This window comes from Salminus brasiliensis, chromosome 21 (assembly GCF_030463535.1).
Source record: "Salminus brasiliensis chromosome 21, fSalBra1.hap2, whole genome shotgun sequence".
NCBI lineage: Eukaryota > Metazoa > Chordata > Actinopteri > Characiformes > Bryconidae > Salminus > Salminus brasiliensis.
In genome coordinates this window covers 3,624,662-3,650,056 of record NC_132898.1, presented here as the reverse complement: position 1 = coordinate 3,650,056, position 25,395 = coordinate 3,624,662, and the positions used below count along the sequence as shown (strand labels likewise).

At 40.3% G+C, this 25,395-nt stretch overlaps 3 protein-coding genes across 4 annotated transcripts; 2 read left to right on the top strand and 1 right to left on the bottom strand.

Annotated features, from left to right (window-relative positions):
• The first annotated feature begins 2,331 nt into the window (after nucleotides 1–2,331).
• Nucleotides 2,332–5,377, top strand: rpl32 (ribosomal protein L32). Its single transcript, XM_072665716.1, has 4 exons — nucleotides 2,332–2,403; nucleotides 3,103–3,203; nucleotides 3,585–3,766; nucleotides 5,205–5,377. Exons 2-4 carry the CDS (start codon nucleotides 3,108–3,110, stop codon nucleotides 5,332–5,334), a joined length of 408 nt encoding a protein of 135 aa, XP_072521817.1. The 5' UTR covers nucleotides 2,332–2,403; nucleotides 3,103–3,107; the 3' UTR covers nucleotides 5,335–5,377.
• Nucleotides 5,378–5,623: 246 nt separating this feature from the next.
• On the bottom strand, nucleotides 5,624–15,923 carry cand2 (cullin-associated and neddylation-dissociated 2 (putative)). Of its 2 annotated transcripts, XM_072666156.1 has the most exons (16): nucleotides 15,856–15,923; nucleotides 14,004–14,147; nucleotides 13,294–13,448; nucleotides 12,898–13,025; nucleotides 12,390–12,391; nucleotides 11,099–11,349; nucleotides 10,605–10,710; nucleotides 10,361–10,506; nucleotides 9,955–10,241; nucleotides 9,334–9,475; nucleotides 7,703–9,205; nucleotides 7,065–7,160; nucleotides 6,772–6,941; nucleotides 6,498–6,662; nucleotides 5,919–6,026; nucleotides 5,624–5,848 (listed from the first exon to the last, which is right to left on the bottom strand). In XM_072666156.1, the coding sequence occupies exons 1-16, from the start codon at nucleotides 15,921–15,923 to the stop codon at nucleotides 5,624–5,626; spliced, it is 3,696 nt and encodes a 1,231-aa protein (XP_072522257.1). The 2 variants fall into 2 exon arrangements, with proteins under 2 accessions (XP_072522257.1, XP_072522256.1); XM_072666155.1 differs by lacking the exon at nucleotides 12,390–12,391 and having other exon boundaries at nucleotides 11,099–11,355; nucleotides 12,902–13,025.
• A 1,616-nt stretch (nucleotides 15,924–17,539) lies between these two features.
• Nucleotides 17,540–25,153, top strand: sec13 (SEC13 homolog, nuclear pore and COPII coat complex component). Its single transcript, XM_072665794.1, has 9 exons — nucleotides 17,540–17,657; nucleotides 19,749–19,793; nucleotides 19,934–20,049; nucleotides 20,541–20,692; nucleotides 20,806–20,939; nucleotides 21,144–21,277; nucleotides 21,646–21,766; nucleotides 21,975–22,121; nucleotides 24,799–25,153. Exons 1-9 carry the CDS (start codon nucleotides 17,655–17,657, stop codon nucleotides 24,907–24,909), a joined length of 963 nt encoding a protein of 320 aa, XP_072521895.1. The 5' UTR covers nucleotides 17,540–17,654; the 3' UTR covers nucleotides 24,910–25,153.
• Nucleotides 25,154–25,395: the final 242 nt, after the last annotated feature.

Here is a 25,395-nt window from a genome sequence, read left to right as displayed (position 1 = left end):
TAAGAACGCTATTTGACAGTTATTGAAATATATCAGTCTAAAAAGAGTCACAGAGGTATTCGTAAGGCTTTGGGACTACGGTAAATACGGCAACTATATATAAAAATATTGAGAAATTAGAAGTATGTGAGAAAATTAGTGCATTAGTAATAAGCATGATTCTTGTCTGAGCACTTATACACACCATATTTACCACATTAATGCTCTTCTGATGTACAAACAGTTGGACTTTACAGGACAGAAATGGTTACTGATGCAATTTTCACCATATTAATAATCACTTAATCTTTCACCCAGTAAAAAAAGCTTTCCCTGATGGTCCACTAACATCTGTAAGGACAACAGAGTTAATGTACAGGTCTCCAGCGTTCATGACAGCGCTGTATCAGATCATCAGGAAATGTAAAAAGTGCAAAAAGTACAAGTAGTGAAATGTTGTCCACCCTGCCAATGACTTCAAGTCTACTGAAAATATTAATCAGCATTCCACAACCGGCGTGAGAGAGCCGCCTACGTGGAAACCCGACTCTTCATCTACAGTAGTAGTGTACTGTGTTGTCCCCAGGAGTGGGGATAACAGAACACACATGCAGGTTAAGACATGACTAAAGAAGAATGAGGTAAGTTCCTGTAAATAGGAACTTCACAGGAACTGTGAAGCATTTTAAAGGAGTGTTAATACTATGGAAAGCACAAGGAGTGAGCTAGGCTCCCACCTGGCAGGGTCACATAAGGATCAAAGCCACAGATTTGGCTTCACTGCAGGACTTTGGGACAGTGCTGTTGGGCCGATTTATGGAATATGATCAGCGTGCCGCCTTCAGTGATTAAACACAAGCCTTTGGACAACAGTATCCTGCTCATTTTAGGAGAATTTGGACTCACATGTTACCTATGAAGCCAAACTAGCGCTGATCTAGTGCTCTGCTATCAGAATGAGCTGAGGGCAAGTGTGTAAAGAACTGTTTAGAGGTTTTTTCTGCATAATTTCTGCATAATTGAGTGATTGAGATGTGAACACACTTATTCAGCGGGGGGGGGGGGGGGGGGTTACAGTAGTAGTGAATGGAAACAGGTGTCTCATCACCTATAACACGAATGTAACCACTGTATTTACTGTCCAAAACCACAATTAAGCTCATGACTGTCTTCTAAATTGAATATGCAATGTTAATTATGGTAAATTAGTGGCAAATATGAAATAATAGATTTATCACTTTCAGGGTGGAGGAACATATGCAGGGTGGCAAAATAGTTTTATTTTGCCACCCTGCATATGTTCCTCCACCCTGAAAGTGATAAATCAGGCATCAGGCCGTGTATAACTACTTCTTTAGTGTAGTTCTTCAGGGTATTTTAATGCATTCTTTTTTCTATTAAAATACACTGGGCAATGTGAAGCTGGTGAATCAAAAGTACAGAGCCTGGCTGGGGAAATATTATTTGTATAGAAATTCCTTATTTTTATTTAATTATTTATTGTATTATTATTTAATAATAGCATGTTAATAATATATTTTATATTTAAAATAATGTTTCATTATAATATCTAATAAGGACTGTAGGCCTCTTGGCACTTTAACTGGAACTCCCTCTCTCTATGCAAACGTGTACTTTTCTCTTTACCTGAGCACTAGCTGCTACACTCAGTACTGCCTCTGCCTACTGGTCTGCCTCAGCATACACACCTGAGCTCCCTAATGTGCTAATCATTTACACACACAGCACGTCTCTGCTCGACATACTTATTCCATTTTACTGTTAGTATAGTAACTTAGTCTGGACCTTAATCACCCAGCCTGCAAGCACACATTTGCACATGCACATGTACTTATTGTCCATGCACTCCGGCTCATGTTTTTTATTTCTATTGTCCTTACACTATTGTAGGACACTATCATTATCCTACCTATTCTGCACCTGAGACTAACAGTGTTTGGTTGCAATGTACAATCCTGTATTAGCATAATCACAATACAGTTACATTAAATTAATTTAAAACAATGTATTGCATATATGGTCCACAAATAAACATATATATTTTTTATTTACTACCAACATTAAATATAAAAGTCAGAAGTGTAGGTTGACTGGTGGGCTTTGGATAGTAAATAAATTGGTGTAAAATGTAGTCATTAAAAAAAAGGCCATTATTAAATTATTAAATTATTAAATTATGCAGAATTTTGGTAAAAAAAATATATGACAAAATTCTACATTAGAACGATTTTTTAAATATATATTTAAGCTTATATAATAATAAATATACAGATTTAAACCGAAAGCTTTTATTAACGCACTGAGGGGAGCACTTCCTGTGCACGGTGGTAGATTTCCCAGCGTCCCCCGCGCTCCTCCTCCTCTTCTCTAGCGCTGCGTTTCGGTGTGTGGACAGACCGAGCGGTGAGTCCCAATAAATCTGCAATCATCAGCTCAGTTAAACGTCTTACTGTCACCCTAAATGCTTATATGTGCGCATAAACGCATATTCTTTCGGATTATTGACGTATTTTGAGTTTAGCCGTGCGAATATTGCTTTATTTTGACCAATAAAGTGGCGCTCACTGTCATGGCTGCCGGTATGGCGTAGCACTATGCTTTACTTCATGTCTTATACGAGTTATACGTGAACTGAGTGTCAGGTATTGAAGCTGTACCATGTGAACAGCTTAATAATGTGGTCCTTTTCGTTATAAAGTATAAACGACCAAGATATTCCCATTAAAGCATGCTGAATAGCCTGAAGCTTGGCTCATATTAGCCTGCTAATAGCTAAACACATATGACATGCTGAAGCTATGTGAGCTAGCTAGCTAACTTGGTGATTCAGCTGATCAGCTGTGGAGGTTAGTAGTTTAAACAGTGCAGGAATGGATCTACTTTTTCCTTGGCTGTTTATAAGTGTCCTCAGATATGTGTTTTAAAGTATTGCCACCTGCAAGTGTTGCCAAATGACCAAAAAGGACTTGTAGCTAATGTGTGTTTATGGGTAGGATAGCTGTACATTTTCTGCACCATCCTCATCCTCATGTCACTTTCAGACTTGTCCTGCATTCTGTATTTATTTTAATGTGAACTTCTACTTTTTGTCCCCCCCCCCAGCAACCATGGCAGCCCTAAGACCCCTTACCAAGGCCAACATTGTAAAGAAAAGGACCAAGAAGTTCATCAGGCATCAGTCAGACCGTTATGTTAAGATCAGGGTAAGGTTTGTCTTCCTTCCTTTAAACCTTTTGAAGATCTGTACAGAGCCTTGAAGATAACAAGCGAGAGATTTAGTTAATGAATGAATGATTGATTGATCTTCATCAATGATGGATATCTTCATTTCTAACTTGATATTTAAGAGATTTGTAGGTGTTTTGTGTTTGTGTAAGGTATGGGAATATTATTGCTTCAGGTGTCCCCTCAAAAGAGTAATCATCGTAACCCTTGGGAAGCTTGTGTGTAATGCCGTTTTGTATTGAAGTGTAGCTGGAAGATTGTATTCCATCACCAGAACTTGCAAATGGCAAATCCCAGCATCAGCCAGCTGTTCTGTTGTTTCATGCGCCCCTAATGTTGGTCTAACACTACTTTTGCAGAAAAACTGGAGGAAGCCCAGAGGTATTGACAACAGGGTCCGCCGGCGCTTTAAGGGGCAGATGCTGATGCCAAACATTGGTTATGGTAGTAACAAGAAGACCAAGCACATGCTGCCCACTGGATTCAAGAAGTTCCTGGTCCACAACGTCAAGGAGCTTGAAGTTCTTCTGATGAGCAACAAGTAAGAACTTATTGTGGCTCTTATTAGTTGAGGAAAACTAATGACTGTGAGAATCAAGCAGGACTTCAGCTCTGTTTCTTGAATGTGCTGTCAGGTGGAGAACGTTCAACATGGAGACGGTTGCATTTGATATTCAGTGAAAGCTGCAATATTGACAAGCGAGCAAATTGTTTATATAGGCAGTAATGGTTAGGCATTAGGTAGGTGGCAAGTACAGTAGGGAAGAATATGTAATATATAAAAAGTACTGAAAGAATATTTGGTGCTACTGGAAGTCCAAAAGACTTAATGTTCATGTTAGTAAAATGGGTGGAGTTTTATTTGGGATGCTGGTAGATTTAGCCCTGCATGTAAATGTTTTTGCAGTGGTGTTTCAAGATTGATTAATTTTAATAAGCAATCAGCTATCAACTTCTCTTTATGTAATGGATATGAACCAACTTGTATTCCAAAAGTCAGAAGGCCTTGACATAGTAGTACATAGCTGACGAGAGATGCGATTATGCTTTTGCTGTGATTGGAAATATGGGATGGCTAAATTAGACAAATGTATAAATACTTGTGCAGTACATAATTTTGTGTTAAGGGTTGGTTAGTTGGAAAAGGACAATTTAGCAGCAATAGTATTTCCACTTTTATTTAGTAGTACAGAACAGATTGTGTTGCAGTAAATCCAGCTGAACACGAGTGGTTTGCGCTGTTTAATACAACATGCTGCTGGTCTGTGCTGAAGCCAGTGGTTCTGAAGTGGATCCTTAAAGTCCAGATTTGTTTGATATTCTAAACTCAAATTATTTTGAGTTTGAGAACCACTGACCTAAATACTAATCTATGACCTGGAACTTCATTGTAATGTGTCCCACTCAGAGTTGGAAATAGTTGGAAGTTCTGCTGTTAATTTTGTAGTTTTCATGGGAAATTTGCTTCTACTGTAGTATTTTAATTGTTTGCTCGCCTTCATATATTTAGTCTTAAGCCAAAATGCACCAATAGCTTTATTAGCTTTTGGTTGTGATATCTAGTTGCTATCTCCAGGTTTGTACCTGCCTGATTGACTCTGGTCAGATATTGAGTGTGGAGAGAGATTGCAGTGGAGGAGATTTTGGAGCCCATTCCACCTCAAGCTCTTTCCATAGCAGGTGGAAGATAATCTGCAACATGAGGGAATGGTCATCTTTATAGAAATAGGACATTGTTGCAGTAGGCTCTCTTACTTCCCTTCTGCAGTTTATGGTTTATTGACTTTATATGGATACAATAGTACATCAAATGTCATTGGAGAGAAAAAAAGATGGTTTGCGTCCTGCGAAATGTCGGCCAGTTCAACGACAGTTGGGAGAATTCTTCCCAGTTAAAGATGAGTGTAGTTTTCCTTGATTGATTTGAATTGTGTTAAACTCTGAAGTGCTGAACTAAACTTTTTATTTTAACTTCACAGGAGCTACTGTGCAGAAATTGCCCACAACGTGTCCTCCAAGAACAGGAAGCTGATTGTGGAGCGGGCGGCTCAGTTGGCCATTAAGGTCACAAACCCCAACGCAAGACTCCGCAGTGAGGAGAACGAATAATCTGGCCAGCTTTGTCTTTTCAATAAAGTTATTGTTAAATCCACTTTTAGTCCTTTTGTCCTTTTATTCTTTACTCAAGACATTTCTTTAACTTTAACTCCATTAAAATGTTGTAGTTATGGCCCAGGCCATTGTAATAAACTTGCTCATAGTCACAAAACACAGCCAGAGAATACTTTTAAGAATAAAGTTTGAACTTTTAATCATCAAAACTGAAGTAAAGCTAGATATTGGCTGAAATGTAACACTTACAACACACTTGGAAAAAACCTCAACTGAAAGTCAAGTGCTAGCTAGTGTCCATCGATTCAACAGCCCCTGAAATGGGGTCCCCTTGAACGCTTTCAAAGATGGTCGCCATCTCTGCGTTCGTTCTGATCTGGTTGGCGAAGTCTGCCATGACTGGGCTCTTCTCCACATCGCTGATGGACAGAAGCGCTGCCACTGCACGCATTGCTGAACGCCTCAGCTCCTCTTGCTTCTCAAACTCCTGCTTCACTGAGCCAGCCTTTACCTGAATGTTCAAAAATAATTGTACTGAGTTCTGCAGGACTGAAACTTCAAATCTACAGTTGAGGCCTTACCTTTGTAGTACATGTAGCTCTAAGAGGCTCCACAAGCCTGTCCAGCCTCTGTACAACAGCAGCTGGACACAATGAGGCCAACCTGGCCAGCATTATGAAGGTTAACATCTGCAAGATGTAAAATATGTCATTTTTGCGTTGATGGTGCTTCCCATTTGAGGATTGCTCCACCCTTCAGACATCATGTGATTTTGATTAAAGGCCAACAGAGCTTGTGTTAACTGTAGTTGACTTATTTTTTAAGGAAGACCAACATTTAAGACGTCCTCTTTTGCAAAACTGCAATCCGTTGTTAATACGGTACCCATGTCTAGTGAGATCATAATTAGCATAATTTTTAGACTGAAAATACATTATTGAATTGATTTTAGCTACAAACAGCCATATGGTTGTGTTTTAGAATTGTATACCCTCAATGTTTTTCACAACCCAAATCTCTAGAGGAATGAGGAATTTGTCCCACACCATCAATAGAATATGAAATTATTTCTTTCAAGATTGGCTGAAATAAATCAGAACCTGGTGAACTTTGGCATGTTTGGCAAGTTATGGCATCATGTGGAAGCTCTGCACACTTACCCTAATGTCATAGTGGTCTTTCAGACCTTCCTCCACATGGTTGAGGAATTCAAAGATGTCCAGACAATCCAGACAGCTGTCCAGTAGAGTGTACATGCACTCAAAGGCTGCTTTACGCACATCTAACCCATCATCCACTGTGTGCTTAAAAGGACCCATCTCTACCTGAAATACGAGACAATATCAACATAAGCTTTGGTTTTATTGCCAAATCCAATGGTGCAATTTGGTTAAACCGTATCTACAACATGGCAAGGCATGCAGTGTAGGCTACCTCACGAATGAGGTCTTTCCTGATCTGGGTCTCGTTGTAGAGCTTAGGCAGAACTGAGGTCAGAAGACCACGAATCAGGCCTGGTTTATTGTGGGCGGCTGAATTGAACATCACCAAGGAAACCCTTCGCACATTGAGGTCAGGATCTTGGATGGTTTTCAGGAAGTCACCTAGAAAAGCAACCATGGCAGATTTAGGCACAGCTGGTTCATTCCATTTAATCAGATCTTTTATATTAATGTAAGTAACGACTTACATGATCCAATAGAAAATCTTAAAATGGAAGGTTTTACCTATGCTGTCCTTAAGGAGTGAGTCTATGGGAACAGGATGGTCTACAATGGTGAATTTCACAGCGGTCACAACAGTACTCCGGGCCAGAGATGAGCCTACAACAACAGATTTCATAGATTTAATTTCAGTCACAAATATGTCTGTTAGGATTCCCCTTCTGGGAGTTGCCTAGAGCATTTTTTCTCAAACTAGTCCTTAGGGTCCACCACACGGTCATAACCTGACCTTCATCATGTTACTAAAAACGCAACATCTGAGTGGCTCAGTGGTCTAACACGCTGCCACTGTGGCACTATGGCCACTAAGGTAGCCAGTTTTATTCCTGTACCATTCTGCTTTGCCATCAATTGGCTGTGCTCTCTCCAGGTGGGTAGATGGTGCTCTCTCCCCTTTTGTTAGCTGGCGTGGTGGAGCTGGGGACCCGGCACTTTCCTCCGAACGTGTCGGCTGCCCTGCCATGCTGCATTGGCAGCAGTTCGAAAAGAGGCGGTGGCTGGCTTTGCATGTATTAGAGGTCCTTACCCCCCTGGTGTCGGATGTTTGGTGGGTCTTTACCCTCCTAATGGATGTTTGTTAGGACCCCAGAACTAAGATGAGAAACACTGACAAAGTGGGATACTCTTGAGATGCTCCTTACCTGAGGATAACTGCTTCTTAAGCCTGGGCAGAAGCAGAGACGGGTTTACCAGTGTGAGTTTGCCAAGACATTCGGCCACAACGTTGCGAGTGCCTTCTTCGCCACACTCACAGTTCTTGAAAAGCAGAGTCCAAATGTTTTCCACATGAGGCTTGAGACTCTCACCTGACAAGGCACTGATCACCTCTTTTAGAGAATGGAGAAGCAGGTACTGTCTCTTGGGCTGAACGCCTATCTCCTTCAGTAGGAATGGCAGGTACTCCTCTAGATTTCCCACACAGATGTTGCCGAGGGCACAGGATGCTGCGGACTTCACTTCCTCGTTAGGGGAGCTGAAGGCCTCCATGATGACCGTCTTCAGCTCCTTATGTCCTCCCAGATTCGTGGAACGCCCCACTTCCCCAAGGCAGAGGAAGGACAGGATCCTTACCGACTCTGACGTCTTCTGGTTCTTCACCTCTTGGATGAAGTTGGTGACTGTTCCAGAAGCTTCCTTGGGACAGGCAGAGGACAGCGCTGCCACACACTTTGCCACTGAGTAATAAGACTGCCTATGCACGGACAAGGAGTCCGATGACTTGGCCTTATAGAAGGGACCGGTCAAAGCTTTCATGAGGTCGCTGTAGCCTGTATTGCTGGCCTTGGTCAACACAAGAGCCTGGAAGAACTCAACTATGGACGTAAGGGCACCTCCCTGCAGCAATGGAGAGTGCACCAAGTGGAGCACTTCAGGCAAGATGGCACCTCCTATCTTGGATAAAGAGGATGGGCAAACTTTGGCCATGCAGGTCAGAAGCATGATAGCCACCTGGGATACGTGCATATCACTCTCCTGAATCAAAGCAGGCAACTCACTCAACACAGACTCTATTATGGCAGGTTTGAAACAATCGCTGTAGTTTGTGACAACGATGTTCAAGGCCGTTAGTGTGTTCAGCTTAAGGGCACGCTGGTTCTTGCGTAAGAAGGATCCAAGAATCGGGATCCCTTCTGTCAGGATCGGTCTTAGGTCTATCTTAAGCGGAGACGAGGCAACAAGCGACAAAGTCTTCACTGCTGTAAGTCTGGTGATTTCGTTCTTCAGCCTTTCCAGAAAGAGCTGCAGGGTGGGTTGCAGGTCCCCACCTAGCTGGTCACCTAGGTGAGCGACAATGTAGCCCATGCAGGAAATGGCCCTTTCCTTGACCTCCTGGTCGATATCTGCAGCTTTTAACCTCTTCAAGGTACTGCTGAATACATCCTTAACGTAGGGCTTTGCATCGAACGAGGACTGTTTCTCCAGAGGACGCATCATCCTGACCATCTGCTGGGTCACTTGGAGAGCTTCTGACATAATTTTATAGAAAGGGTCTTCGACACAATGAATTACAGGGGGCAGGATGACTTTGACGTGCGGGTGAAAGACCTCCGGGGCGTGACTGGACAGGAGAACATGGAGGAAGGCCAGAGCGTCAATCTTCATGTTTGAGGAGGTGGACTTGTCTGTGAGGGAGAACACAATGCCTGGGGAAAGAACATACATACATCACTTCTAGTCCATCCAAAAATGATCTATGAACTGGCATGAGATTTTACTGACAATAACCAAGTGACATAATCAAATAACAGACAGAAATGAACAGGGGCCGCACCTGGAATGAGACTGGGAATGTGTTCTCCTAGTGCTCCAGGGAGAACATTGGCCATTTCTGTTAGTATACTGAAACAGCCTTGCCTGGACTTCATGCTTTTCTCCTTCAGCTGTTTGTGTAAAGCCTTTATTACTGTGGGAACCTATGAATGCAAAAAACGTTGGATTTTAGTATAGTAGTAACTGTATGAATGCCAGATTATCTCACTGTATCCTGAAAGCATGAACCACTTTATATTATACTACAATAAACTGATAGCTCTTATAAGGGACTGCTATTCATATGATGGAGGTCACGTGTAATAAGACAGTAATACCAGTCATTTTTTCTGGAGTTGTCCACTATGAATCACTATAAAGATGGTAGAGAGTGGCAGCTTTAATTCTAGGGTGTTACATCAATATTACATAAACATAAAAACAAAATTCAGCCTTTTTTATATGTAGTTTCCCAATAAGTAATTGGACATTTGGCTGCTATTGGACCTCTGAAGTGGGCAACTGCACAGCATTCGGCACTTTCCTTACTCTTTTAACTACATAAATTATATATTAGTGGCATTTTTACTCAATAATGGTCAATAAATAATACTTCTTGGATAATTATAACTAATATTTATACCTGTTTCTTCAAGAGAATGACTGCTGGGTCCTCCTTAGCTCCTGGATCCAATGCGGAGCCATGAGGAGGTTTAGTCTGCCTCACTAAGGCCACGAAGGCCAGGAAAATGTCAGATTTTACATTCTCCTCTCGTTCCTTGAAGCGTGACACCAGGGTTGGGCACACAGAGCCATACAGCTCCCCCAGCAGGTCCCTCCGGCTGCTGATCACGGCCTCCAGACACTTCACAGACGAGCGCCTCACCTTCCAGCTCATGTCGTCATCATCGCTGTATTCGTCATCAGATTCTGGGGATTAAAAGACGGCTGGGTGAGACATTACGCAAAGTGCACCTGCACTGCAAAATACCCAATAAATAATGACAAATGTAAGTACTAGCTGAGTTAGAATGAATTCAAAATGCTACCCTGGTCTTCATCTTCTCCACTGCCGATGTCCATGGAGTCCTCCTGGTCATCTTCAGCATCATAGTTATAGTTGGGGTCATGGGTGACGTACTTCAGGCACAGCTTAATCACCGTGGGGATGTGAGGAGACATTTCCTTTGGACATCTTCCAAGAATTACACATTTTTATACATTTTTATTCAGCAATCATAAATAATCAGGTTAGATGTTTTAGAGCTTTGGTGGGTGGGTCAAATGATTTACCTGCGAACAAAGGCTTCAAAGGCCTGAAAGCAATTCTCTCTCAGTTCATCATCCTCCACATTACAGAACTTCACCACCATTGGGATAATCTTCTCCAGGTGCTCACCTTAGGAAGATACACACTGCTGTTCAAATGTTTTATTCAATAATGCATTTCTACACAACCACTGTTGTAAATGAGCTCTGTTCTGATTGGCTGTGCCACAGTCAAAATAACTCGGAGCTGAAACTCTCTTGAGAGCTGCAGTATAAGCTGGCGGGGCTAAACTGCAGGAGTCTGAATAGGTGGGGATATGTTAATGAGATGATTTCTTTGTGACTTTAGAGAAACTTTACAGTGAATTCCACATAATCATTAATGGAATAGCAGCTTAAACCGGACAGATTGATCAGTTAGGTGCTCTCTGATGCTCCTACAGTGAATAAGAACCAAACCCTCACATTACTCCCAGAAGGAAGACGTATAAACTCAGAGATCACCAGCTCAGTCTCACCAACTCTGTGCCCTCCTTGCCGGATGACGGTGGTCAGGCACTGGATATAGGTGCGCGTATTCGCTGTAGCGGCTCCCCGGGTCAGCTCCCCCATGAGGTGTTCGGTGAGCTGGGTGAAGAGGGCAGGACTGCAGCTGGGCACCAAGTGACCCAGGGCGATGATGGTACGTTTCCTGACTGCCATGCGTGGGCTGGTCAGCTGGGGGAGCAGACTGGTCAGGATGGACTGGTGAAAGCTGACCAGCGTACTGCTGAGCCTACAAAAGGCAGCAATGAAACGAGGATGATTGTGAGTGTGAAGAAGCTTTTTATTGGTTAAGAAGCTTTATCTCAAGTGACGGTTCTAGACCTTTTAATGGTTCTTTACACTCTCTGTTACAAGGAGTGTAAAAGATACACCCTAGAACCTTTATTTATGACAGTATACTTTGGCCATATGTATCATACGCTGAAATACAGCAAGAATGTGGACCAAGATGAACATTACCACTGTTGATAAAGTTAAGACGGTCTGTAATTGGACATTCGGCTGCTATTGGACCTCTGACGTGGGCAAATATGTAATATGTATACTAAAACATTCACCCCATCCCATCTAGTCCCTTGGATTCTGCAATTTCCTCACTCTTCCAACTACATATATTATATATTAGTGCCATAGTTACTCGATAATGGTCAGAAAAGTTAAGAAGGTCTTTACTTTGTCCTGTAGATTGTGTTTCTACAGTGATGATATTATTTAATAAATGTCTGGCCCCGTACACGCATATCTGGAGGTCCTATCCAAACCCTGCTTTTGGTCACTGAAAACCGAACGTTTCGGAAATGCTGTCCGAGGTGGAGATTTTTGAAAACTCTAAATCTGTTTAGATTTAGAATCTGTAGTGCACTATACAAGTTATTACAGATTCTAAATCTAACAAAGCAGCATTTACATATCTGTAATGGAACAGTATTTTAGATTTAGCCAGAAAATTTAATAAACCATTCCTATAATTTAATAAATTGTTATCTTTATTGAATTAATTCTTCCTTTAATTAAAAAAAAAGTTCCCTCAGTTTAACCTAACGGTCCCCTCTAAACAGAGGGAACTATTTATTAAATTGAGGAAATTATTTATTAAATATAAAAAATGTAATTAATAAAATTATTTTTTTTTTCTGTCTGTAAATATAGCGATTAATTAAACAGTAATTATGAGGTTATAAATGCAGAATGTCAGCTTTAATCTAAAAAAGTTTACAATAATAAATGAACCATATAATAATCTCAGTCCTCTTAATAATACACCCCTATTTTCCGGGACCTAATTGGACTCATTAATGGGTAAACTTATTTTTCCAGGATATTGGTATTTTAAATAAAGTCTATTAGCGCCACGTTTCTTGGTTGCAAACTGCCTGACGTCCATAACCCACAAATTCACCATATCATCATTTGACAGCTTTTGCCTTCAGTTTTGTTGTGAGTAAAAAAAAATACAGTCCTAGAAACTATTTAAACATTTTGCTTCACTAAATGGTTTAGGTCTAATGGTGAAGCAGCAAAGTCAGAGCCGTGTCCAATCACAAAGCAGGACAGACGGGCTGATGCTGCCACCAGTGCAACGGAAGTAATTAGATAGTGTGTAATTTGGGATGAAACCTTTTTGGGTGTTTTCTTCCTTTTTCGTAAGAGTTTTGATGTCTCTCTTTATTAAATACTATCTCCACCATGCAGGACTAGCATGCTCTTGCAAGCGTTTTCATCTCTGTGAATGGAAATATTTAAAAAAAATTGGAGGGATGGAAATCTCCACTTGCCTTCCCAGCATATCAGAGAGAATATCCAGGGCTTCCAGTTGCACAGATACGTCGTCCTGTTTCCCCATGGCACCAATCAGCTGGGATGTGATCTTTTTACAGACGTTAGCAGTCAGGCACAAACCTTAAAAATCAGGGAAAGACATTAAAATCAGGTATAAGATCATCTACCATCTCCTGGAAATACATAAGCCACACTGTCTGTTATTAGAGGTTGAGAACTTCTTCTAATCACAGATCGCAGCTCACATTCAGACACCAACAAAAAGCCAAGACTGCAAAACAAGAGGCAAGACATCCACAGAACTCTGTATTTGATCCAGGCTTACTCAGTATAAACCAATTACTTGCTTTCCCCAGCGTACATGAAGCACATCAGCGGATACTGTTACCTGCAGATGCTGGAGGCAGTTCAGCGATGACTGTCTTTAGCCCCATGCTGGAGATGTCTCGGAGCTGCTCTTTGTCGGACACCATGTTGGAGCACAGAGTGTCCACCATCGTCTCCACCTGGTATTCCTTCACTTTGCTCACAAGAGGACCTAAGCTGCACAGTTCATGAACACATCACCTTCTTTACCTGTGGAGCATTTTCCATCCAAAACAGTGGACCACTACATGTCCAAAAGTTTGCAGACACCTGACACCTAATGAATCTGAAATCAGTGGTATTTATACAGAGTGCTTTACTCTTCTGGAAAAGCTTTACACTAGCAGTGCTGTGAGGATTTGATTGTGTTTTGCCACACAAGAACATTAGTACGGTATTAGCTCATCACAAAGGTGCCACATTGATGTCCGTTACTCTGAAGAACCCAGCTCAACTGCTCCAAACCTCAATGCTGGGGAGCTTCAGACAACCCTCTAGCTGGCACCTGGCAATGGGCACGGTGACCTAAGGCTCTTGGGGGGCTACTCTAGAGAGACTCAGTCCTTGATCATATTTTTCTATGGAGGTCATACAAGCTTCTATGCCTGGGCACCTTAAGCAGGTGAATTCACCAAAGTATAAGGACTGTCTGGATACTTTTGGACATATTGTGAATAACAGAACATGGGTAAAAGACTTGGATTTTATTAAACTGACTGATAACTTTCTTACCATTTGACCGCCAGGTTCTGAACCTCTCCATTTTTGTCCTCCAGAAGCTTCAAAAGCATGGTCACCACTTTCCTCTCACTGTCCTCGTCCAGCTTTATGGAATCTTTCTGCAGCTCCATCATGAGATCATTGGTGGCCATAAAACTAAAGAAAAACAGTTCAACAGGTGAGAATGGAAAGAATTACATATGAATTAATATTAAGTGTTAAAATGTATTTAATATTATTTTAATTGATATATAACATTTAATATTACTGTGAATTCTAAAAGCACTGCAATATGGCACATTTACTGATGATTCTTTTACTGATGATGTACTTTTCTTTTTGCATTTTATTCATTATCACTGCTTAAACTATTTTAAGCAGAATTCCACGTATTTTTCAGTTTTCTGTATAAATTCTACATAATTTCATAGCTGGCAGGTTGTTTTTAATTAAAATATTTTTTTATTTCAGTTAAAATATCAAAATGTAAACAAAGTCTAGTAAATCTATAGTAAGTCTATATATACATTATAGATGTCCCGACCCCTGGTGCCCATCACTACCACCACAGTATCTTTACGAATCTTGAAATCTAAATTTTGAATAACTGGTGGAACTGCCCTGTAATTTACTTCCGTTGCACTGGTGGCAGCATCAGCCCGTCTGTCCTGCTTTGTGATTGGACACGGCTCTGACTTTGCTGCTTCACCATTAGACTTAAACCATTTAGTGAAGCAAAATCCACCAAAACTCAGAATGCTGACAGGTGCTGGATGCCCTAAAATCAAGTCACTTGAGTTGCTAACTTCAGTTGTGAAAATTTACTAAAGACAGTAGTATTACATTTACCATTTGTTTAGTGTACTATATATACATATATATATATATATATATATAGTAGACTAAACAAACAAAAAAAATATATATATAGTAGGCTAAACAAACAATATATATATATAGTAGACAAAACAAACAATATATATATAGTAGACTAAACAAACAAACAAAAATATATAGTAGACTAAACAAACAAACAAAAAATATAGTAGACAAAACAAAAAAAAATATATATAGTAGACTAAACAAACAAAAAATATACATATATATAGTAGACTAAACAAACAAAAATATATAGTAGACTAAACAAACAAAAATATATAGTAGACTAAACAAACAAAAAAAATATATAGTAGACAAAACAAAAAAATATATATATAGTAGACTAAACAAACAAAAATATATAGTAGACTAAACAAACAATATATATATATAGTAGACTAAAAAATATATATATAGTAGACTAAACAAACAAAAAATATATATATAGTAGACTAAACAAACATAAATCTATATATAGTAGACTAAACCTATATATCTATATAAAATATTTTTTATTAAAAAAATATAAAATATATATATATTTACAAATATAGAACAAATATTTTAATATAAGTTTAATAGTTTTAAATATTGCTGACTTTGAGTTGTAAAAATTTACTTTTACAAGACAGTAATATTACCCACTTACCATGGGTTTAGTCTAATATATATATATATATATATATATATATATATATATATATATATATATATATATACACACACACACACACACACACACACATATATATATATATATAAATAAATTGTTGACCTCTTGGCTGTTGAATGGTGACGAAGCAGCCAAAGTAAAAACTAGCAGGCCTGGTATTTTTGTAGGCCAGCATGAAATAAGGTGAATAACATTAGCACAATCTAAACCAGGTTAAACAGTGTTAAAGTCCTGATTTTATATTAAAATTATATTTCAATATTAGCTCGTCCTTTAATTCCACTCCAACATGCTCTCAACAAGCTGCCTTACCGAAAGTCTTTGTCAGTTGATGTCATTTTTTCCAACAGGTTGGAAATGTGGTAGGTGATATTCGACATTTCCACTTTTTTAAACAACAACAGCAATAAACAGCAACAAACAGCAACAAACAGCAATAAACGAAGCCCTTCCTCTTTACTGCGATAAAACACAGACAACCTCGGGACTCTCACATAACGGGGGCCTTCAGAGACGCTCTGTGTCGCAGAGCAAACTGGGAAACTCGACACTTGAAGGCAGGTGGATATAAATAGAGTAATATTAGTCAGGGCGGTCCGAGCGGAATATATGCAGCCTACCTAGGGCACTTGAAAGAGAAGCGGTTAAAAAATGGGGCGCGTTCCAATCTGCGTGCTAACTGGTCTCCACTGCTAGTACAATTAGCTAGCATTCATTGGATTTACACCAAAAGTGTGAAACGTTTAGTGTACAAAACTATGTTTATTATTACTGTTTATCAGTGTTTCGGGGTGTTGTTTGTAAAAAAAATGTCTAAAAATAACCGCTTTACAGCTTGTTAATATTAACTAGCTAGCTAGCGTATCACCAGTACATAACTAGCTAGCTAGCTAAGTTAGCTACGCTACGTCAATTAGAACACAGCCATTTCTTTAAGGGACCTAAAATAGCTTGGTATTAGCTAGATAACTGGTCGAATATGTAACAGTATATGAGTGGCTTTAGTCATGGCTTATTTAATAATTCTACACTTCGTAACCTTCCACGTTTTCTCTGTGGAAAGCAGAGCCTATTTAGGGAGTAGGGAGCAGAGAGTAGGCAGGATCTCCTCTGAATGGAACAAGACGTACAGCGTGAGTTTTGAGTGCCACCTAGCGGCTCCTGTGCAGATTGCAGACGAAAACATACAAGAATACTAACCTGTGAGGGAGTTTCTAGGACTGTATTATTTTTACTCACAACAAAACTGAAGGCAAAAGCTGTCAAATGATGATATGGTGAATTTGTGGGTTATGGATGTCAGGCAGTTTGCAACCAAGAAACGTGGCTAATAGACTTTATTTAAAATACCAATATCATGGAAAAATAAGTTTACCCATTAATGAGTCCAATTAGGTCCCGGAAAATAGGGGTGTATTATTAAGAGGACTGAGATTATTATATGGTTCATTTATTATAGTAAACTTTTTTAGATTAAAGCTGACATTCTGCATTTATAACCTCATAACTACTGTTTAATTAATCGCTTACCAGTATAATGCGTGATTTATTACTAAGGAGCCCCTAGTATCAAGTATCAATGTAGAAAAATTATATTTACAGACAGAAAAAATAGGATTTAATAAATAATTTCCTCAATTTAATAAATAGTTAGGCCGTTAGGTTAAACTGAGGGAACGGATTTTTTAATTAAAGAAAGAATTAATTCAATAAAGATAACAGTTTATTAAATTATAGGAATGGTTTATTAAACTGAGGAAAAATAATTTTTAAAAAAAATTTAATTTTTAAATCGAGGGGATGATTGATTAAATTGAGGTAATGATTTATTCAATTAAATTAATAATTTATTAACTCGAGGGAACGCGTTAAGTCCCTAAATATTAATTTTCCCACTTTGATACTGGGGCTCCGTTTATTTAATTTGTCCAAACTGAATCGTACTGGTTTCCAGCCTGTACGGAACCTTTGTTTCGCGTCCATCTCGCCACCCGGACTCTTTTCAAAACCGGCGGTCGGCTTGCCACGTCGAAAACACAGCTGTACTTTGGCTGATTTCCTCTCGGGTTTAAAGTTTTCTAAGTTTGCAGGATCAGGATTAATATACAGATATGGTGAGTGTTACACTATTAATACTTACAGACATATCCTGCTATGTTTGATCGCTGTCTGTGGTAAAGCATTAGATAGCCGCTGTTATTTGGCTGGGAGCTAACCTGCTAACGCTAGCCTCCAGCTTCTGTGACTGCGTTGATCTTAATCAGCTGATTTATGGTTTTAAATGGATTAAAAATCACTCCTACGTTTATATAAACACTGTATTAATCTGGGGAGGAGACCCAGTGTTGTAGCTGAGTAATAGACCAGGCTTCCTGCAGCTGGAGGTGCAGCAGCTCCCATTCATTTGAGCCCTGAAGCCAAAATTCACGTGAAATCTGTGATTTTTAAGTTCGTAGATATTAGTAATCGATCTCTAATAGTCGATCATTCATGTGGATTGTAGTTGGTTAGCACGTTAGCCTTTTTAGCTAGCCAGGTTTGATCCACGTAGTCCTAACTTTGCAGCCTCTGCAGATCAAGCTGAGAGAAGCAGTGAATAATCACAAAATCACAAGATCATAAAATCATAATATCATAATATCAGCCTTATTAACTTTCTCAACTCTGCGTCCCCTGAGTGCTTCCCTTCCTACAGATGTTTACATCCACATTCAGGGCATTTAGGAGACACTCTTATCCAGTGCTTCACTGCTCTCTCCCCTGCTCATACCCCTGTCTAGGGGTCCAGAGAGGGCTGGTAGAAAGATATGGTAAAAAATGTATATCACAGTGTTTTTCACAAGACATTTGCCTGATGCATGATCTTCATCATGATACATGTGATTGCAGACAAAGATTCGTACAAACAGGGACTTAATTACTCTCCCATATTCAGTACAGATTATTGCAGATTTGCTGCAGCAGACTAATGACACATTTGTAACGGGGTGCAGTTGATCATGGATATTTAAGCACTGTTGATCTCCTCAGTATGCTTGGAAAATGTATATATATTGTCTGATTATCACATTGATAAAATATCGTCATATTGCCCAACCCCTAAGTCCAGAGTTACAGTTTGCATAATCATACACACACACATACACACACACACACACACACTACACTGTGAAAAAAAATCAAAGTGAGACGTTAATAAGTGCAAGATTAGTGCTGGTTTAGGAGCTCTTGAAAGATTTGGTCCTCAGGCTGCATTTGGACACCAATAAGAAGTTTGTTCCACCACCTCGACTCCAGAACAGAGAAAAGTCTAGACGCCTCTCTTCCATACATCTTGAGGGATGGTTGGTCAAGCTGAGCAATAATTTTAGGTTTTGACCATCGCTATCAGGTGGGAGGGGTTCGATGGAGCACCATCCGTCATTGCAGAGAACACTGTAGTTCCGCTGCTCCACAGCTCAATGCTGGGGGGCGTTATACCCCTCTATAGGTTCATATTCATCTACTCCAGACAGTCCTATTCTATTGGCAGTACTTTGCTAACGGGACTAGACAAGCTGTGGGTGTGCATTTGCGGCAATGGGTGCAACTTAAAGTAGCTGAGTGCATTTATTAGAAGAGATGTCCACAAACATTTGGACATATATGTGTATAAAGGTAAAGGTGCACGTATTCGTCACTGTACAGTGTGGACTGTACAGCGAAATGTGTCCTCCGCATTTAACCCATCTGGTAGTGAACACACTCACACACACACACGTGTTAGGGGCAGTGAGTACACACACACACCCAGAGCGGTGGGCAGCCAACTCCAGCGCCCGGGGAGCAGAGAGGGTAAAGGGCCTTGCTCAAGGGCCCAACAGTGGCAGCTTGCCGAGCCCGGGAATCGAACCCACAACCCTGTTATCGATATCCCGGCGCTCTAACCGCTGAGCCACCACTGCCCCGTGGTGCTAGTATGTTCATTTAGAGTGATAAATATTGTATATCTGCATTAAATGTGTAGAGGTTTTTCCTCTCTAGTGTTTCAGGGGCTGAATGCCTTGAGTAAAGCGCTTAAAGAAACTGCTCTGCAGTATCAGCACCACTGTTTTATGGAGAGCAGTTTTATCTGGGTTATAACTGATTGGTTATTACAGCAAGCTAGTCAATTTGTTTGTAGTTCAGTGTCCTGCATTCATCGCTTTGCGCTTCTTGTATTTCAGGTGTCCGTGATTAACACAGTGGATACCTCACATGAGGATATGATTGTAAGTATTGTACTTTACTGCACTGTGCTCTCATTTTGGACGCCTGTTGCTGTGAATGATCTAACCTGGCTGATTGTGAATTCTCTCACCATCGTCATCATCATCATCATCATCCCCATCATCTCTTTCTCTCCTCTCAGCATGATGCCCAGATGGACTACTATGGCACAAGACTGGCGACGTGCTCCTCTGATCGCTCAGTGAAGATTTTCGATGTTAAGAATGGTGGACAGATTCTTGTGGCTGACCTGAGGGGGTAGGCAGTCCTGCTTTTGAACTCATAACTTCTATCCATATTATTATAATATATTCATTTAACTTAAGTTTGGGAGAATGACCACGCCCTTCTTAGGTCTTCACCCTCCATATATACCCACACATCTTAGTCCATCTCCGTCCAAACAAACTTCTGAGTCCGCCCTTTCGTTTCACCTCAGGCTGTGGGCCGCACTAGCAAACTGTAGAATAACGAAGGGACTGCATAATTTGGACATATATGTTTTATATAAAATATAAAAATCTGTTGAAATAAAAGACAAGACGCAGTAAAGACAGACACAGCCACCAGACAGTGGCTTGACAGGATGTGTTGCAGAGCACAGAGTCCCTTTATTGTCATTCTCTTATTTAATGTAATGTTATTTAATCAAATGTAATTAAATTCCAATGTGGATAGGAAGCGTATGTCTCTCAGCAGGTGACTCTTTCTTATCCGTTCTTTTATTGAGCTGTTTTGGTTCTTTACAGGCACGAAGGTCCAGTGTGGCAAGTAGCCTGGGCCCATCCCACCTATGGCAACATCCTGGCTTCCTGTTCCTATGACAGAAAAGTCATTATCTGGAAAGAAGAGAACGGGACATGGGATAAGATGTACAAATACACAGGCCACAACTCCTCAGGTCTGTAGCGTTTCTGAAGCCTGGGATTCATTTTTTGCAGCCTATATTTGGGATGCCCGTGGCCTTAAGGGAAGACAGCTGACCTTCATTTTGCACTTCTGCTGTCTTAACAGTTAACTCCATTTGCTGGGGTCCGTATGAGTTTGGCTTGATCCTGGCCTGTGGAAGCTCTGATGGGGCAATTTCCATTCTGACCTACACTGGAGATGGGCAGTGGGACATCAAGAAGATTAACAATGCACACACTGTGAGTATTCGCTGTATTTGCAGGGAGGGGGGCTTTATACCCCTCTAGACCATGCCTGGCATCAGGCATGGTGCCAATAGATTTATGTTCAGTATATCTCACATCCCTTATTCCTTACTTGTGTTTGTGGCCATCAAGTTCAAATGCTATGATAAAATTTTCATTATGTGAGTGAGGCTATTTCTCCCCTTACTTCCCTGCCAGATTGGCTGTAATGCAGTGAGTTGGGCACCAGCTGTTGTTCCAGGCAGCCTTATAGACCAGCCAACAGGACAAAAACCCAACTACGTCAAGAGATTCGTATCCGGAGGCTGTGACAACTTGGTCAAGCTGTGGAAGTAAGAATATTTTCAACATCTTGCGTTTTTAATTTTTCCCCCCATCAAATTATTATAGGTGGATTGTGCTGAATTGCTGAATTGCGTTTCTATCCCCATGTCTAGTTTAGCTTTGTATATAGTCTTGTTGTACAGTTGTTTTTTTTACTTATATCTTTAGTTGTAATTATATCTCTAGTCTAAATACGTCTATAGTCTAAACGTATCTGGTACAGTTATTATTAGTCTTAATAGCTTGTGTGTTAGTGGGGGACTAGCAAAGTATGCATTTCATTGTGCAGAGAAGCTGCCTGTGCATTTACTGTAAATAAATAAGACAAAACTTCAAAATCTCTTGAATCTTTAAATGGTGGTGTTTCCTTTTACAGAGAAGAGGATGGCCAGTGGAAGGAGGACCAGAAACTTGAAGCTCACAGTGATTGGGTGAGAGATGTAGGCTGGGCTCCATCCATCGGACTGACCACCAGCACAATCGCCAGCTGCTCACAGGTGAGAGAGAATCACTACTTCCTGTCAGTATGAGATCTCAAGCATAATCCTAATCCGCAAACTGTTGCTCTGTAGAAAATGACATTGTGATGACGGACCCATTCCACACGCAGTTTAACTAATCTAATCCATTAGGATTACTCTGAGAAGGTGATAGGCTTGTTTCCTTACAGATTTTACAGACCTCTATATAAATATCTCCCTGCAGGATGGCAGAGTGTTCATCTGGACGTGTGACGATCCCTCTGGAAACACCTGGACTGCTAAACTCCTGCACAAATTCAACGATGTGGTCTGGCACGTGAGCTGGTCCATCACAGGAAACATCTTGGCAGTCTCGGGAGGGGACAACAAGGTGGGTGTCTGTCTGTGTGTGTGTTTATTGAGGCCTTTGATGTTTGATGATCAGAGAAGATTCAAGTGGTAAGAGATTCACTTTGAGATTCTTTTTGATGTTCACAATGAGGGTTGTAAGATGTTCATTGCTCTGGATGTATTTAGCTACATTTATGGCAGTATTTATTTAGTATGTAAGTTCAATGATTATGGATTTACTCTGAATTGATTGATTGAATCTTGATTTGGACTTTGATTCATGATTTATGAGGCTGATTATTGATGCTGCAAGAGTCTGCATGTACAACTGACTTGCAGCCTCTTCATAAAGGAATAGTTCGGTAAAAAATCAGAAGAGCATGATTGATCACTGACCCCAGATTCAGTCGATCAGCTAAAACATATTTGATATCTGACGTGTGCTTTTTTTTTTTTTTTTTTTTTTTTTTTTAAGTTTAGAAAGGGGAATCTAGGCTTACGCTACTAACAAACACTGCACTTACACTGTCACCAATCTGTCACCTTTCTGTAAATGCATGCTCAATGTCCCAGACTTGATTCAAATGAATTCAGGACTTTTGCAGTGTTTATAATATTATTAAATAAATACATTTATATATTACCTCTCAAAAGAAACAGGAGAATGAGGAATCTTATTTCAAAGCTTTTTGGAGTATTTCTATTGGCCCATTCATCATGAAATTTAGACGCATTGTAAAGAACAACTGCCAGATTCACATTAAGCCAAAGTCAAAACCTGCAAATTAGAGCTATACAAGGTTTTCGCAAGACAGCAGGGATCACAGATATCATAGATACATGATTAAAAAATATCAATTACAGTGTGCATATACACTATATGTCCAAATGTTTGTGGACACCCCTTATAATAAATACATTCAGCTTCTTTTAAGTTGCACCCATGAATATTTCCAGTAGAATAGGACTTCCTGAAGCAGATAAACATGAACCTATTGGCACCATGCTGCCTAATGCCAGACGTGGGCTAGTTGGGTATAAAGCCCCACAGCATTGAGCTGTGGAGCAGTGGAACTACAGTGTTCTCTGATCATCCAACATCCTGACCTCAATAACACACTTGTCACTGTATGCAATCAAATCCTTATAGCAATGCAGCTCCAAAATCTAGTAGAAAGCCTTCTTCCCTGGACAGTAGAGACTGTTACTCCAACAAAAGGTGGACAAACTCAAGAACAAGAAACAATGGATGAGTAGGTGTCCCAGTACTTTTGTCCATGTAGCGTACACTCCCATACCATTTTGTTCAACAAGAAAGCCAAGGCTAAGGCTAGGCGTAGGACTTGCGCTAAATATGCTGGTTAGAGAAGTTAGGATTAAGCCTAGGGGTAGATTGTGTGCTGCAGACCCAGACAGAGTTATAATAAGCATCAAGGACACACTCCTACTGTGGTCTTGTTAGATGAAGTGATAAAAGGAGTGAGAAATGCCTATTAATATTTAACACCTTATTCATTGAATCTCGTGCCATGAGAAGGAAGATGAGCGTCACGTTGTTCTTGTACTTGAGAGCAGGACAGAGGCACTGCACAGCTGCAATTACTCAAAGCCAGGTGCTCTCTCAAAGAAACCCTCAACTCCCTGGTACTTTAAGGGTTCAGGGGTTAATGACTGCAATTATTTCACCTGGGTTTTAGCTGGGCTGAGGGAGGCTTTAGGACGAGCTCCCTCGGGCTGTTCTTCATTTAAATGATGCCTCGCCAAAAGCACTTTGCACTTGCAGTGAGGGGTCCTCTCGCGCAATTATTCAGTATTTCAGGCACTTTTTCCAGCATCTTTTTCCGAGACAAATGCACCATTAGCGAGTCCATTTGTAAATCGAAACGTATTCCAGCTGCTTTATGATCTGCAAGGGGTGCATGAAATTGATTGCCACTGAAATAAATCAAAACATTCCTAATGCACTTTTAAAGCAATGGCTTGACTCAGAAAGTATGATTTCATTTATTTTGTTTCAAGCACTGTTTCAGAGAAGGTGCTACATTTCAAATTACCCAAGCATCATGCATAGCATTTATTAAAAAAAATAAAAAATAAATGAAAAAATCTGGTTCATAACAAACACAACCCGGAGCACTTTATCAAAAAACTGAACCTGTTTATGGTTGATATGGGATTTGTGTTGTTTTGGCTAATACTCCTAATTTTAAATACCATTAAAGCTGCAATATGTAAAAAACTTTACCATAAAAATGCAGAATCCAAATTGTTGGTACATTGAGTATAACAGGGAGAATGGAGTCTTTGTCATTCCCACTCTGGATCAGAACGCTGCTATTTCCCTATGGAACAAGACCTTCCTCCAGAACTGTGTAGCACTACGTAACCCGAGTCATATTAGTGTAAAATTCTTGTAACCCTACTTCTCAGTCCACGTGCTATTTTACCTTCAGATGCTGCTTCTGGATCTCTCAGCTTGTCAACAAATGCAAGTGTAAAGCTGTCCACACGGGGGCGCTCATACCATGATTAGTGTTTACCAATACCAGTTCTCGCAATAATGCTGCATTCATGTTACAGAGCTTTCTGAGCAGCCTAAGCATGAAGGTCTATGTTATTCTAGATGCCCCAAAGGAAGCTGAAGCTGTGTAGGGTGGGTGCTATTTGGGCTGCAGGTGACGTTTTATGCTAACGCTCTTGATTGGTTTCCATTCCAGGTGACCCTCTGGAAGGAGTCCGTGGACGGACAGTGGTCTTGCATCAGCGACGTCAACAAAGGCCAAGGGGCCGTGTCCTCCATCACAGACGGCCAGCAGAACGAGCAGTGAAACAGGAGGCTAGTGAAGATTGTCTCGTGGAGACCAGGCCGCCACCACCTCCAGAGACAGACAAGGCCTCTAAAGCCTGAGAGACTTTTCCAGAACGTTTGTCCTTTCGGTCCTTCAAACATGAATCCAGGTGGCTAGACCAGTCCAAAATGTTTCTTATTTTTCAGATCATTTTTGTTTTCTTATTTTACAATTAAAGTTTCCTTCCAAAAGGTTACTTTCAATAAAAGTATTAATAAGTTAATGGTGATGGATTGCTCGTGTTTCACAGGGAGAGTTTGGTGATAGTCGTGGACTTGTGTAAGTGAATGCCGAAATGACTCATTTGTGGCTCTGAAGGTTAAAACATTGGTCTTGTATTTAACGTGTGAGCTGGAGCGCTGAATTTACGCATGATCTATATGTGTTTGTGTACACTGCCACTAAAAAGCTTTTCTAAATACTCGGGACGCCTCGTTACTTGATTTTGTCTGGCAATTTAAAGAC

Excerpts from the sequence above, each read along its gene's own strand:
- cand2 (XM_072666156.1), bottom strand. The coding sequence starts at position 15,923 with ATGTCGAATATCACCTACCACATTTCCAACCTGTTGGAAAAAATGACA. Across the intron at positions 9,476-9,954 it reads TCATTCTCTTGAAGAAACAG|GTTCCCACAGTAATAAAGGC; the intron begins GTATAAATATTA and ends TTGCATTCATAG. Across the intron at positions 9,206-9,333 it reads CATTCCCAGTCTCATTCCAG|GCATTGTGTTCTCCCTCACA; the intron begins GTGCGGCCCCTG and ends TTCTTTCCCCAG.
- sec13 (XM_072665794.1), top strand. Across the intron at positions 20,693-20,805 it reads CACAGGCCACAACTCCTCAG|TTAACTCCATTTGCTGGGGT; the intron begins GTCTGTAGCGTT and ends CTGTCTTAACAG. Across the intron at positions 21,767-21,974 it reads CAATCGCCAGCTGCTCACAG|GATGGCAGAGTGTTCATCTG; the intron begins GTGAGAGAGAAT and ends ATCTCCCTGCAG.
- rpl32 (XM_072665716.1), top strand. The coding sequence starts at position 3,108 with ATGGCAGCCCTAAGACCCCTTACCAAGGCCAACATTGTAAAGAAAAGG. Across the intron at positions 3,204-3,584 it reads ACCGTTATGTTAAGATCAGG|AAAAACTGGAGGAAGCCCAG; the intron begins GTAAGGTTTGTC and ends CTACTTTTGCAG. Across the intron at positions 3,767-5,204 it reads GTTCTTCTGATGAGCAACAA|GAGCTACTGTGCAGAAATTG; the intron begins GTAAGAACTTAT and ends TTAACTTCACAG.